Source organism: Elephas maximus, chromosome 3, assembly GCF_024166365.1.
Source record: "Elephas maximus indicus isolate mEleMax1 chromosome 3, mEleMax1 primary haplotype, whole genome shotgun sequence".
NCBI classification, from domain to species: Eukaryota; Metazoa; Chordata; class Mammalia; order Proboscidea; family Elephantidae; genus Elephas; species Elephas maximus.
Window position 1 is genome coordinate 91,594,155 of NC_064821.1, and position 14,487 is coordinate 91,608,641.

General features: G+C 44.8%; 1 protein-coding gene across 3 annotated transcripts in view; it reads right to left on the reverse strand.

The window, feature by feature from the left end:
- Positions 1 to 14,487, reverse strand: part of BEND5 (BEN domain containing 5) — a 352,434-nt gene that overhangs the window by 323,825 nt on the left and 14,122 nt on the right. For all 3 annotated transcript variants that reach the window (XM_049879235.1, XM_049879234.1, XM_049879236.1), the window contains exons 2-3: positions 11,608 to 11,741; positions 8,924 to 9,308 (exon numbers count right to left, since the gene is read on the reverse strand). In XM_049879235.1, the coding sequence (XP_049735192.1) occupies positions 8,924 to 9,308; positions 11,608 to 11,741 (519 nt within the window). The remainder of the gene's footprint in view (positions 1 to 8,923; positions 9,309 to 11,607; positions 11,742 to 14,487) is intronic.

Here is a 14,487-nt window from a genome sequence, read left to right on the forward strand (position 1 = left end):
TCATCTTTGCTGAACAGAGTTGCTGAATGATTTGCCTGGCTCAGAGAAATGGGCAACTCAGGGACTGGGGAACTGTATCCAAGGTCACTCCAATGGGGAACGGTCCCTGCGAACCACCTGCTATAGTATATGAAGCAGTTCTAACTACTTTTGCCTACCTCTGTAGCCTTGTCTCTCTGCCCTGCCCACTCCTTCATTGCCCACTCCTGCCAGGAACTACTTGCAGTTCCCTCAATAAGCCTGCCGCTCTCACAACTCCAAATCTCTGTCAGGCACTTGTGTTGCCTGAGATACTATTTACTTCCTCTTCAGTTGGATGAATCCAACAAGTTCCTTAATTTGAGATCTTCATCAGCCACGGGCAGCATCCCCATCCCAGCTATGTAAGCAGCCTTCATCTACATTCTCTCCCAACACCTAAAACCCTACGGTAACAGCAAGGCTCACAGTGCACTCCAACTGTTTCTGATGAGACTGTGACCTCTTTAAGGCAGTAACACGATCTTAACTCTTTGATTTCCTTGTTCCCAGCACAGGGCCTGGCACAGAGGAAGAGTCCAATGTTTCCTATACAAATACATTTGCTCACAGACAGAGCCGTCCCGTAATGGCAGGGACTACACTGGAAGGCAGTGAGTGAACTTCCTGTCTTGCAGTGAATGTTCCAGGAGGCTAAATGATCACTGGGCAGGGAGGCTACAAAAGGCTTCTTGTTCTGAGAATGAGGCTGAACTAGGTGAACTCTGAGGCTCCTTTTAGGAATAAGACTAAGGCCTTGGGGCTCTAAGAATTACCTTCCAGCCAAGCTCAGTGGAACACTAGGAATAGCAAGCCTCTGGACCCTGGTGAATCCTGGCAGCTGGACTGCTTCTGGGTTGCTTCCATTCATCCATGTTGGCGAAACATCAGCCTTTCACTGCTTCATGATGATGAAAACACCATTTGTTTAGATTCCACGTGGCATAATAGGCACGTCCTTTCCCCTCTCTGGGCCTCAGTTTGTCCATCTATAAGATGGCATAAGAGACTGGATTGGGCTCTCTCGAAAGAGAATATTTCTATGAAATCTCTACAAATTTTCTGGTTGGCATCTTGAGATTATACAGCCTGGTAAGGTTGAAACTATGAAGAAATGGTGGGCTCTTAAATTAAACAGGAAAGAGTCCTTCAGGGTTGTGTGCTGGCAAAGCCTACTCCAATGAACAAACGAACCCAGTAGCTCAAGGGCCCAACAGCCCCAGAACCCACTGCAGTACACAGAGGAGTTCTAGTCATGAAGGCAGGCAAAGGAGGCCACACAGAGCTGCAGGACCACAGGGGCTGAGTGACTTGGTGATCAGAAGACTGCCAGATCCACAGAAAAAACCAGATAGGCCTCAGTTTGAAACCTGGTTCTGCCATTTACTAGTTGTGTGGCCTCTGGGAAGTTAGTTGATATCTCTGAGCCTGTCTGCTCATCTGATCATCCTATCTACTGCTGGGGTTGTTTAATGTGTAAAAACTACCTAGCCTAGTATCTAGAACAAAACAGGTATTCAAACTCATTCCTAACTTTCCCACTTCCACTTCCCCTGGCTGGTGAAACCAGCTAAAAATAAGCCTGACACATGGCTATTCTGAAGCCAACAACCAACAGGGAAAGCCCTATTCTGGCAATGAGGGAAAGCCCAGAAACTCCTTCTAGATATTCTGGCTATCTAAGCAGTTAGCTGGAGCCCTGGAGGGAGAGTGGTTAAAGAGCTATGGCTGCTAACCAAAAGGTCAGCAGTTTGAGTCCGCCAGCTGCTCCTTGGAAACTCTATGGGGCAGTTCTACTCTGTCCTACAGGGTCGCTATGAGTCAGAATAGACTGGATGGCAATGGGTTTGGGTTTTTTTTTTTTTAAGCAGTTAGCTAGAGGGTAGCCTGGAGTTGTCCCCCAGTCCTGTCCCTACTGTTCACAGAAAAATGGATCCTAGGGAAAAAGAGAAAGAAGGGTCCTAGATTGTCCAGCTACTCTGTCCAGATCCTAAAATAATCTGGGAATCAACTATGGCTGTTTCTGATTCAGTTGACAGTACAAAAAGTCCTCCAAAGTAGATGACTGATATTTATAAGATAAACTATTCTAGTTCTCACTACTTTGCTTGACAACAAACCTAAAGAGGCACAGGGCGCAGTGGTTTTTGGTACCACTCCAACTGAGGCGGTGGGCAGATTGTTGCCCTCCTAGGCATCACCTCTATGACAGGAATATGAAAACTAGACTGGCAGAATGTCTCTCTCTCACCCTTCCTCTCTAGCCGTCCTTCAAAACCCAAGTTTCTTGAGCACTCCTGCTCACTGGTGATAATGAACTGAGAACGTAAAGAGATGGAAAAGAGCTCTGAGACAGAAGGCCCAGAAGGAGAGCCCTAGCAAAAAGGCAACTGAGCCACTGCCAATAATGTCTAAGGAATAGAGGGGGGCATGGGGGAGGCAGAGGGCTGGAGATGGGAAAGTAGAAATCTGCCTGGGAAAAGTTGGGGGGGAGGAGGGGAATTCTACAAACTATAGGCCAGTGAGCTTGAAATCAAGTCCAGGCATAGATGTAAAATGGACCATTCAAGTATGATTTCTGAGGGCTTACAAGGGAAAGCAGCAATTGCCAAAAGTCATCAGGGGTTGATCAAAGATTAAAACATGCCAGACAACAACATCTGTGTTTTGTTGTATGACAACAGTGTCTATGATGTGCCAAGTATTGTACACACATTGTCTCATGCATGCCCTCAAACAATTGTGTCATCATCATTATAGGATCTACTGAGCATTACTCTGTGTCAGCCCTTGGGCGAAGGTCTTAACATACATTTGCTCATTTAATTCTCATAAAAACCATAATGGTAGGTACTATCATTAATTGTGTTACAGGTGAGGAAACTAATGCCCAGGAGGTTAAGGCAGTTGCCCAAGGTAACCGAATTAGAAAGTGGAAGAGCCAGAGTTCAAACCTCTAGTATTTCTGACCTCAGAGACTATGCAGGCTTAATCACCGAGCTGGCTCTTCTGCTTGTATGTTGTAGACATTACAATGTCCACTTTACAGAGGAGAAAACAAAGGTTGAGAAGGGTTAAATAACTGGCTTGAAGTCAAGCATATAATGAGTTAGAGAGCTGAGATTCAAACTCATGTAACATCTGTCACCAAAGCCTGGGCTGCCTCCTGCACAGGGAAAAGCCAACAGGAGGGCTTTGGCTGACATTAGCTGCCTTTTCTAAGGCACCACCAGAGACCTGGGCTTAAAGAACTCAGTTATAGATCGCAAAGGATTTTAAAGATCAAAGCTGGTATTTTAACAGACCTTGCACAGAACACAAGCATGACCCTAGAGGGGAACAGAGGTGTCAGACATCCAGCTCGAAAGAGCCAAGGCAGATAGATAAACAGTTCACAATGGCTTTCTCCTTCTTAAAAAATTTCAGCCCGCTTGTGATCTGGCCAACAGGGACATTATTTCTTCTTTCTGCATTCTCTTCTCTCAAATGGAGATAACAATCCTTACTTGACCTCTTGATATGGCTATTGAAATAGTCCAATGAAATAAAAATGTCAAGGTGCTTTGAAAACTGTAAAGTGCCAGGTACATGTGAATTACTGTTATTATTTTTATTATCTATACCTCTTCTGGTCAGAATTCATCATTTCTGCCTACATTCCCTGACAAAGTACACATAAAATCTAAAACTATCAAATGGCTCACCCCTGCGATCAGAGCACATGTATTTTATTCTGCCTGGTTTTGTGTTGTCTACATGTCTGTGTTTCCCATTAGACTATGTGTGTATCTTGAAGGCAGGGTCTAGCTTTACTCTTCTTTATATTCTTTACACAGACCTTTAGAGCCTTATTTGAACTATCTGAATCACATCAAACAGATTTAAACTATCTAAGTAGTATTCAAAGAGCCCTGGTGGCACACTGGTTAAGTGCTCGGCTGCTAACTGAAAGATCAGTGGTTTGAACCCGCCATCAGCTCCATGTGGCAGTCTGCTTCTGTAAAGATTTACAGCTTTGGAAACCCTGTGGGGGTAGTTCTACTCTGCCTATAGGGTCACTATGAGTTGGAATCGACTCAACGGCAATGGGTTTGGTTTGGTTTTGGGGTTGGCAGTGGTTAAGCGCTTGGCAGCTAACTGAAAGCTTGGCGGTTCAAACCCACCAGCCGCTCCACAGCAGGAAGATGTGGCAGTTTGCTTCTGTAAAATTACAGCCTTGGAAATGCTATGGAGCAGTTTTACTCTGTCCTATAGGTTTGCTGTGAGTCGGAATTGACTCAACAGCAATGGGTTTGGGTTTATAGGGTCACTATGGTTGGAATCAGCGATGGGTAGTAGCAAGTAGTATTTACTGTGTAAAAAACTGAGGAAGATACTTAACGTAGCTGAGGAGAAACCAAGAAAGACCTTCTTACAAACACTGAAACTCACCCCTCCCACTGGATCTCTAGTTTTGCTTCCCCTCGTCCCTTTGGAATTTTCTGGAAACTGCCAGCCTCCAGTATAAAACTCATTGCTCTAAACCACTGGCTTGTGGATGTCTAAATAAAGGGACTCTGTCTTGTTCATTTCTATATTCTCAGCACTTAGCACAGTGTCTGGCATAAAACATGTCCTCAATAAATGTTTGTTGAAGAAATGAAAGAATAAATTAATGAATATACACATGAATAAATATGTACCTTGTAAATTAGAATGTCTTCATGCTTTTTTGCATCCTCAGCATTTACTTCTTTGTGGGAATGGGACAGGAAAGGGAGGAGAAGGATAAAGGGACTGGTGTTTATTGACCACTTAGAGCACGCTGGTCATATGGCTGATCATCAGGAAGGGCTGCCTCCCATGCTAAAATCATAGGAAAGGCAAGTTTTGTTTTATGAAGAACGGACGTGTCTCTTCTGGGGAGAGGATCACACCCATGTTGGTTACAGTGAAAGCCAAGGGCTGAAGAAGGCCATGCAGCGTGAGGGGCCAGGGAGAGGCACAGAAGACCAGGTATTAGGAGACCTCTGGGAATAGGCCAGTGATACTTTCTGGGCTGGTTTCCTCAGCAACAATACAAGGGCATTGGTATATACCCTCTCTAATTTCTTTCATAACTCCATGACTCTATGTTCTATAGAATCTGTCCTGTTAAATCCATCTCGTGTTTATTTGTGGAATAAAGAAATGAATAAATGCACAAATGAAGAAATGAACCATCCAGTGAAGCCTCTGAAACATCTTCTGATAACATCTTGCTGCTGTCCCCCACCCTTCTGTGTGTGGTTCTTCCTTTCTGTCCCCAATCTCCATATATGCACCAATACAATTTCTGGTTGGTAGGGTGGCCTGCTCCTTACTCCCAGGTCCCCACCAGGTTCAGGAGGCCAGGCTACCGTGTGCTCAGCTGCCACCGAGAGACCCTCCGCTGCCTGTGGGAGTCAGAAATGCTTCCTAGTCTTCGGGGTGGGGAGTTTTCATTTTAAAACTGAGCATCTCTTGACCTGTTGGCCTCCCCGGTCTCTGGATTTGCCTGTTATGATGTGAATAACCCAGCACCTGAGCTGCACAAAGGCCCTCAAGCTGGGTTGCTGGGTGAGCTGGGCAGGTGAAAATGGTCAAGGACAGGCCTCAAAAAGCAATGGTCAAGCCTGGCCCAGAGGGCAGAGGATGGCATAGCCCAGTCCACATCAACCTTAGGCCAAGATGTGTTCCTTAGAGGGCATGTGAAGCCAAGAATCAGACAATGGTTTCCTGATGCCCTCCAGGTCAGTTTCTGGCTGTTGTCTGCTTTGTGGCAGGCTTCTTGGTGGTGTTACAGGTCAGCAGTTGCTAGTTCAAGGGGGTGTCTTTCCGATTCACTGAGAGAGTTCCACCTTCTAATACTAGCCTCTCCCCAAGAAAGCCTACTACACTGCATTTTAATTACATGCTTGTATGTTTAACTCCCCTCCCCAACATCTTGTTCTTCTTTGTATCTCCCCAAGTTCCTAGCTCAGAAAGCATCCAGTCAGTGTTAACTGACTGAATGAACAAAAGAACAAACATTCATAGCCCTCTTTATCTTCAATACTAGAAGAAGACCCTGAGTGGCAGAAGTTAATTAACCTACTCAAGCTCATAGAGCCAATTACTGCCTGTGGGAGCCAGAGTTAAAAGCCAGGCCAGACCCTGCCTTAGGTCCTCCCCTAAATGTGTGGAAGAGAAGCTAACAGTAACTGAGCATCAACAGAATGCTAGGCACTATGCTGTGTCCCACAGATTGTGCAGTGGATGCTATCATTCCCATTTTACAGATGAGAACATTAAGGCTCAGAGAGGTGCTCTCTGCGTAGATTGCGCCCACTTTTCCCACCCACTCACTCCAGCCTGAATAACAAAAATTAATCCTTCAGGCCTCATCTTATAAGTCATTTCCTTCAGGAAGTCTTTCTTCTCTGGTCCCCCTCCTCTGCCTCCCCACAGCCCTCTGTCCTTTTATCCCTGTGGTCACATTTATGGGTTATGCTACCATTGATTGTTGCAGTGAGTGTCTCCCTCATCAAACTCTGAGCTCCTCATGGACAGAGGACAAGGGCTATATCTCAAATATATTGCACTCCCACCACTTGGCAAAATGCCTGGCACATAGCAGGAAGTCAGTAAATATTTGTGGAAGAAAACAGGGAAAGAGGAAAGGAAGGAAAGAAGGAAGATTCCTAAAGCCACAGAGTTGGGAAGTGGGGAAGTTAGGATTTGAACCCAGGCCTGCCTGACTCCAAAGCCTATATACTCTTTCCATGAAAACAGCCTCCCCTCAAGGGTAGAGACCTTTTACTTGCATTTTTGTGCATATATATGGGGGATGCTTCATGCACACTTGTGACTTGAGCTGATTTATGTTCAGTCCACCCTACTGTGATGCAGACTGTGACTCGGACTGGTGGAGAACCAGCCACTGAAACCTCAAGGCTGCCATCCAAGGCCTGTGGAATGGAGACCCTGAAAAGATCAAGAAGCTAAAAGTATAGTTGGGGTCAACTTTGTCTAAGTGTTTTAGAACTAGAAGGGGCACATGCTGATGCAAAGCCTGGTGTCTTATTACCCCAGTGGTTTAGGAATGGTTTCTGCAGGTTAAACTCAGCTCATGATCATGCAGAACAGGCAGTTTTCTTGGTAGTCTAGATAGATAATTTGTGTGGAGAGTTTTTGTTGTTAGTGTGTTTTTGTTTTTTTCCAAAAAGAATTTTTTTTTTCCCCCAAAAAAGGCCTAGCATGCACAGTGCAATGAAAATAGAAATCATTCATCTGAAGAACAGGAAACACATTTCTTTCTGAAAATTCCAGATCTCTCCCTATCCCTGGTGCCAACACCAAGAAGGGTTTCACAAATTTTTACTTTTAGGGTTTCTCTTTGAGGTTTTGTTTTAATGAATAATTTTTTAAGTTGCAAACTACATGTGACCTTTAGTGTCATTGTGAGCTTCTGTGGCTATGATTTGAGAGTTTTAAGGCAAAGGCAGAAGTTGGGGGGTGAAAAATCACTAGCCTATGACTGATCTGAGACTGAGCTTTGCTTCCCCATGTGATTTCAAGTAAGTCTCAACTTCTGTTTCCTTTTCTGTGACAAGGGCATAAAAAGATCCTTGCTGATTCCCAGGGCCATCTTGAGTATCTACTGAGACACTGCTTGGGAACATACTTTAAGAAGTAAAAGGCCCCCACAAATCTAAGTAAGGTAGGGTAGTATCACATTTATCTAAACACCAAAATGGAATGAGGCATTACATGTTAAAAATTATCTAGATAACAGAAGCTTTCCTTCTTGGATGCAAAATTTAGTTGACTTAAATTTTAGGGATAGAACCAGTGTTTCTAGATGAGATTAGCCCCCTTTTCAAGTAAAGTACACTAACTGAGGGTTATTAGTTATTAGCCCTCAGGGGCTATGGAGGCTTGTCTTATACTGACTTTCTCAATACTGACTGGCCTCTATTTTTTAGAATTCTCAACTGTTATGCTTGGAGAGAATTTTTCTGTCTGTTCCTGTCTGTTAAGCAGTTATTTTTTCCCTGCTGCCAAGGCTGCTGCCGATTCTTGCTTCCAAACCACTCTTAGATGAGAACACCTGATTTGTTAAAGTCATGTGCACAATAGAAGCCTAGTAAGTTCTTCTATGAGCAAACAAATGGAGTTCTACGCATTTTTATATGAATCTTTCTAAGGCCATTTGTCTCTATAAGCTTTTAATGCTTCCTGCTCCAACCAAAACAAGTCAGACACTCCTGGCTGGTACAATTTTCAAGGGCTTCAACCATTTGCCCTCAAACTACATTTACAGATTTCTTCTTAGTATGCTCCAGGTGTTTTCCTGTACTCAGTTAAGTGCTAACCTCTGCCTCCTCTTGTGCCTTGAAACATCGTCTACCTTTCAAGGCCCAGCTGAAGCCCACTTCCATCCTAAAGATCTCTCTCCAGCCCTCAGCTGCAAATAACCTCTCCATCCTTGGAACTTTCAAATCATCTCATCGGCATCCCTCCTGTGGTATTCATCACTTTCTGACTTAATATACTTTTTTAGGGTCATGTCTTGTTCTCTTTACTATCCTGAAACCTCTTTGGAGAGAGGTTCCCTACAATCCCTGGTACTGCCTTTTGCTGAATGGAGGCACTAATGAGCGATGGCAAATATTTTGTCAGCTCTTGTTCTCTGAGCCACATTCACCATTGTGTTCTAGAGAGCTCGGCTGCTGCATACCTAACCTCCTGCAAGACTCACTGTGGGAGGGGAGTGACTCTTCCTTGGGGTAACTTCTGAGCCAAGTCTCTGTCCTTCTCTAGCCTCAGGGGCACCTAGCCTGTCCTATCCCCTTGCCCTCCTGCAAGAGGAGCGGCACAAAGTGTCCCACCCATGTGGGATGGTACGGCCTGCTGGGGCACTCACCGCTGCCAAGCCGCAGGAGTAGCACGTCCTGCAGCCTCCGGTTGAGGTCACGGAGCTCCTTCATTTCAGACACGAGTGCCCCGTACTCCTTGAGCTTCTTGGCCTGCTGGACCAGCTGCCTCCGAGTCCGCTCCAGCTCCTGCTGGAGGTGGCGCATCTCCTCCTGCTGCTGCTGGTAGTTGCGCAGCAGCTCCTCGTACAGAGCCCGGGGCACGACAGCATCCTCCAGACTGTCCATGTCATCCGTGCCCGGGGAGGTCTCCACGAAGACCTCTTCTGGACACGTGCTATGGCCCAAGCTCAGGCCGTTCTGCTTCTCCAGCCGGGCCACCACTGCCTCGATGCTCTTGTGTGCCCCTTCGCTCGGCTTCCGCCCCTCAGGTCTCTGTGTAGGACAACGAGAATCAGTTCAGGCAAGGGCAGCTGGGACTTTCTTGGACTGCAGCTCAATATTTCCCCAGACAATCCTAGAATCACAGAACCACAGAACATCAGTGCTTGGAGAAACCTGTGCAAACACTTAGTCAAAGCCCTTCATTTTACAAATGGGGACACAGAGACCCAGAGTGGGGAAAGGCCTTGCCCAAAGTAACCCAACATGCCAGCACTTTTTCTATTCCACCACTCTACCTCTTGGATGTATATTATACCGGCACTACCCTCTCCAACTCCCCTGCCCATAGTGCCTTGCTCAGAGGAGGTGTTCAATGCACACTTGTGCAAAATCAGGGAGAAATCAGGCCAACCTAAGCTGTTCTCAGGGGAGTTACGCTCAAATCTCAACAACAAAAACATAAAAGCAAAAAAAAAAAAGAAGGAAAGAAAAAACATTCCTTTACGTAACCTTTTCCTCAAGAATACTTTAGTTGGGAAGGGTGTTAAACTCTAATCTAGGGCAGGGGTCATGTCTTATTTTCTGTTTCTCCACTGCCTAACACAGAGCTGGCAAATGGCAGGGGCTCAAAAATGTTTACTCAACTGAAAAGTTCAAAGAATGTTAGAGTTGGAAGATACCCTAAAGATTCTGTTTTTCCGTTTAACTCCCTCATTTTACAAATGAGGAAATGGAGGGCCACAGACGGGAAGGATTATATTCAAGGTCACAGGGTGAGTTACAGAAAAAGCCAGAACCAGGATGTGGAGCCCAACTTCCAGCACAAGGCTCCTTTCCCCACATCTACCAGCCTTTGCTTGGACTCTGGCCAAGTTGAAGTTTAGCAAGACAGTGCATACAGAGAGGGCAGTTCATAGAAGCGAATTATCTTGGGGGTTGGGGGTTTAACTGCCTGAGGAAATTCTAGCTCAAGTGAACAAAGCGATCAATGAGGGGCAGTGGGAGTTACAGGACCAAATGAATTCTTCACCCAGGGCAGGAAGGGTTAGGACCTTTCCTGATTGGGAGCACTTGTAGGAGGTGCAGACAATTGAGGAAACAAGATTCCAGACAATTTAACTGTGTCTGGTCAGGTCTGTCTTAACCTCTAACTAAGTTTCTGGAAATTTAAGGGAAAAATTTTTGAAAATGACTCTGAGATTGAGTTACATGACCAAACTCAATGTAGTTATATCCCCTGGAATAAGGTGCTGCTAGTCTAGATGACCCCGGGTGGTGCTGATGGTTAACTGCTTAGCTGGTAACTGAAAGGTTGGTGATTTGAGTCCACCCAGAGGCACTGGGCAGAAGGGCCTTCAAACCTACTTCCAAAAAATCAGTCACTGAAAACCACACGGATCACAGTTCTATTCTGACATATGCGGAGTCATCACGAGTTGAAGTTAACTCAATGGCAACTGGTTTTTTGTTTATAGTCTAGACGACTTTATTGGTTAAAATTGTAATGATCACTTTACAGGTCTGACTCCATCACTTGACTATGAGACCCTCAAGGGAAGGGACCACATCTGGCTAATCTCCATGACTCCAGGGACCAGCATAGGGCAAGGCCCATTAACAGGAATAGAATGAATGACATGAACTGAACTCAGCTACATCTTTGGGACTATGCCTTGAGAATGTCTTTGGCCTGGTGTCTAAAATCAGACCATGGTCAATGCAAAAGGCATCCTGCTTCTTCCAACTCCCTTTCTTCTCCTCTGGGGTACCCATTGCAAAGAAAAAACATCTGGCTTGCTGAACAAGATATTCAACAGGTATATAATGTGAAGGCTAGATATCAACTGGGATACACAGGAAAGGAAATGCAACCTTATACAAATGTTTTCTCCCAACACAGACAGGTCCTACAGCCCTGTTTTGTGAACCTGGATCACCTCATTTCCCAACAAGTTTGCCCTTAGCTGTTTGGGACAATCTGATAGTGACTAGTTCTAAACTGCTGCACAAGAACAGTTGGTTAATGTTCCTGGAATTAAGCACTGACCTCTCAAGAACTGTGGGCTAGAGAAAAAAGCATCATTCCAAACCCCCAGCAGCGAGGACACTGCACAGACTGTGCTAACAGGACCGCGCTTGGAGGCACAGCACGAGTCAGGGCTCCCTGGAAAGCTGCTCGGCAATGCAAAGGCATGCTGACTGGCCCAGACATAGCCCACCCTGAAAAAACCATGGCCTTTGACACCAGGGGACATTTCTATGGGGAGAAGAGGCCAAATTGGAATTCTTCAGCTATGAGAAACTTGAAAATGCTCCCACATACTTCCAAAAAAAGGAAGGATTTTATTACCTTGATGTGTCTAAGCTGTAAATCTTCTTCCCCGTAATCTTTAATTTCCCCATCTTCTTCTATGTGATTGAGAGAAAGTTTTGGGATTTTTATTTTCTTCTGCATCACACTGTTTTCAAGGTCAGATTTGTCTTCTAAAATGCATATCAAGAAAACAAGGTTCATTATGGGTCAAAATGCTCAAAATGCCCATAACCCCAAATGCTAGAGAATGATTTAGGCCAGACCAGTTAAAAAGGAAAAGCAAACAAATCTAAGGCCTAGTCCCTCTGGCATGCAGGGATCCTAACGGCAGCAGTGTGGATCAAACCTCTGGGATCAAGGGTATTTTCTAAAATCATGGCCATACAAAGTGTTGAAATGGCATCCAGTGAATTTGCTTAGGGGTTTCTCTAAGTACATCTTTAAAGGGTGGCCTTTTATGGAATTCTAGAATCTTGGAACTGGAATGGTACTTAGATTGCTATCCTCTCTAAACTGGCACATTCCTCAACAACTGAGATTATTCTAAGCCAGTGTCTTCCCAGAAAAACCTGGTGGGTTTCTGCTGGCTCAGGTACCAACAGGCATGAAAGGGGTGATGACTCTTACAGAGTGAAGGCCTCAGCAGGAAAGGCAGAGACCGCCCCAGAGCCCAGGCACAGGACAGGCTGCGATAAGGCAGATATAGCAAGAGTAATGAGTAACATTAACTGCCTTTTTACTGGTATCAAATCATGGAATCACAGAGTTTGAGGGGTCCTGGTGACCAAGTGGTCTAACTCGCTCATTTGAGAGATTAGCAAACTCAAACCCAGAGGATAGAAGGGGCTTGCCTAAAGTGTGAGCCTGAGGAAGAGCCTCGAGTGGAAAACTGGCCTCTGGTATCTTGTCCAACGCTTATGTGTGGTCACAATGCACAGAGAAGGTGCTCTACCAACTAGAAAATGCTAAAGAAAATAAATTTCTATTTCCTTATTATTTAAACTCAACTTCACATAATCTAAAGAAGAGTATTTTTTCTCCACAGATTTCAAACGGTACATGCCAGATGGGTCTCTCACTGGAGATGCCAAAAGTAAAAATTGAAACAGAGGTGCTCCAAAGGTGGGAACTTGAGCCTACTCTAGAACTAGCCCCTTGTGGTAAAATACTTTGGGAGTTTTGTTTTCTGGGCTTGAACTAGACTTGGGAATTTCTGGTTCTTACACTCCTCAAAGTTTCCCACTGCTATATCCGAAATGTATTTTCTAGCATGTTGCCCAACAGTGGATGTGGCACATGGCCAGGCACATGGTTAAATCCAGTTTCCAAGGGTCTTTATGAGTGTGTGTTAAACACACTCTTACACTTCCCCCAGGCCAGGCTTCTCTTCTTGCAACTTGTTAGAAAAACTGAGAAGGAAGCTTGAAAGTGCATAACTACTCCAGAATGTAGTCAAAATGCCAAATCTTCCCAAATGGTCTTTGGAATGGAGCCCCAGCTGGTCAGAAGGGTGACTCTGGTATCAGAGGGACCTAAGTGGGAACTCCCTCTTCCATGACAGGGTGATGAGGAAGGGTGGGCAAGGGCCTTAGCCTCTCTGATCCAGCCAGTCCCTCCTCTGTCACCGGAGTTGTAGAGATAAGATCAATAACTCACACAACTCACTGCACAGTGCTTGGCATACTAGGCACTCAATGAATGGTATATTACAATTGGGGTTATTGACATGCTTTGAATCGTTTTATCCACTTAATCAAAAGATGAATAAAGACACAATTTAAGAAACAAAGAAACGACTTTAGCGAAATGTGGAGTGTAAAGGAACCGCCGGTGTTAATAATCCCCTTTTGATCAAAGATGAAAATAGCCTTTCCCACAGACCAGGGGAGCAATCCTCAGTTTCTGTTTTTACAAGAATGGCCTGTTCTTGTTCTCTTTCTGCCTATAAAATACATCCAATGGTTTAGGCATGAACAACAGCGGGGCCTTTGGTCATTCTAGGAGAGCAACAGCTTCCCTCCTACAAATCACATTTGATTCGTTCTAAGCCAAGAAGCTGCTAAAATGTTAAACCTAAGGAAAGTGCTCCAAATGAAGTTATCCTCGAATGGTGGGTGTGTGTGTGTGTGTGTGTGCAAGAGTGCATGTGTGAAAACATACAAATAGAGACAACAAGACAGAGAGGCAGAGAGACAGGCAGAAATACAGGTGATAGGAAGGTACCCTATGTGGCAATTCTACTGGGGTAAAGTTAGGAGTCTGACAAGTTCAAGGGCAAAGGTTTGAGATGTAGCCACCAAACTGGAAAAGACAAGCTATGTTCTCCTTCCCTGAGCTGAAATAAAACACTGTGGCTCAGAATCGTGCTGGCATGGAATTGGTGTGGAGAGGAGCTATCATTCAGACTCAGAAAACTGGGTAATATTTGAACTGAGAACAATTCTCAGATCATCTTATTAAATCCTTTCAAAAATGCAGATGAGGAAAGTGAGGTTCCAAACGGTTACTCTGTGCCTCCATCCATGCAAAAATCAGGCTTAGGGATACCGAGGGGATAGGACCAGACAAGACCTTCATCCAAAGAAGCTCACTGTTGTTCGAGGTCACAGAAGTTAGGGCCATGCCATGAAGTATAAGAACCCAGAGCTTTTCCTCCCATATCTCACCATGACATTATCAAGAATTTATACTTTGTGGGATTTAGGCTGAGCCCTGGGGACACAGACTAATAAACATCCAGACCACTGGGGACACAAAATAAAAACCATGAAAAGATAACCTAAGATCCCAATACTGAGTTTGAAATAAGGCATAAAGAACCACTGTAGAATTTCAGGGGCAAGGGGGATAACCTCAGTTGTCAATGTAACTAAGGAAGACTTTTGACAGGGGGTAGTATCTGAGTTTTGTGATCAT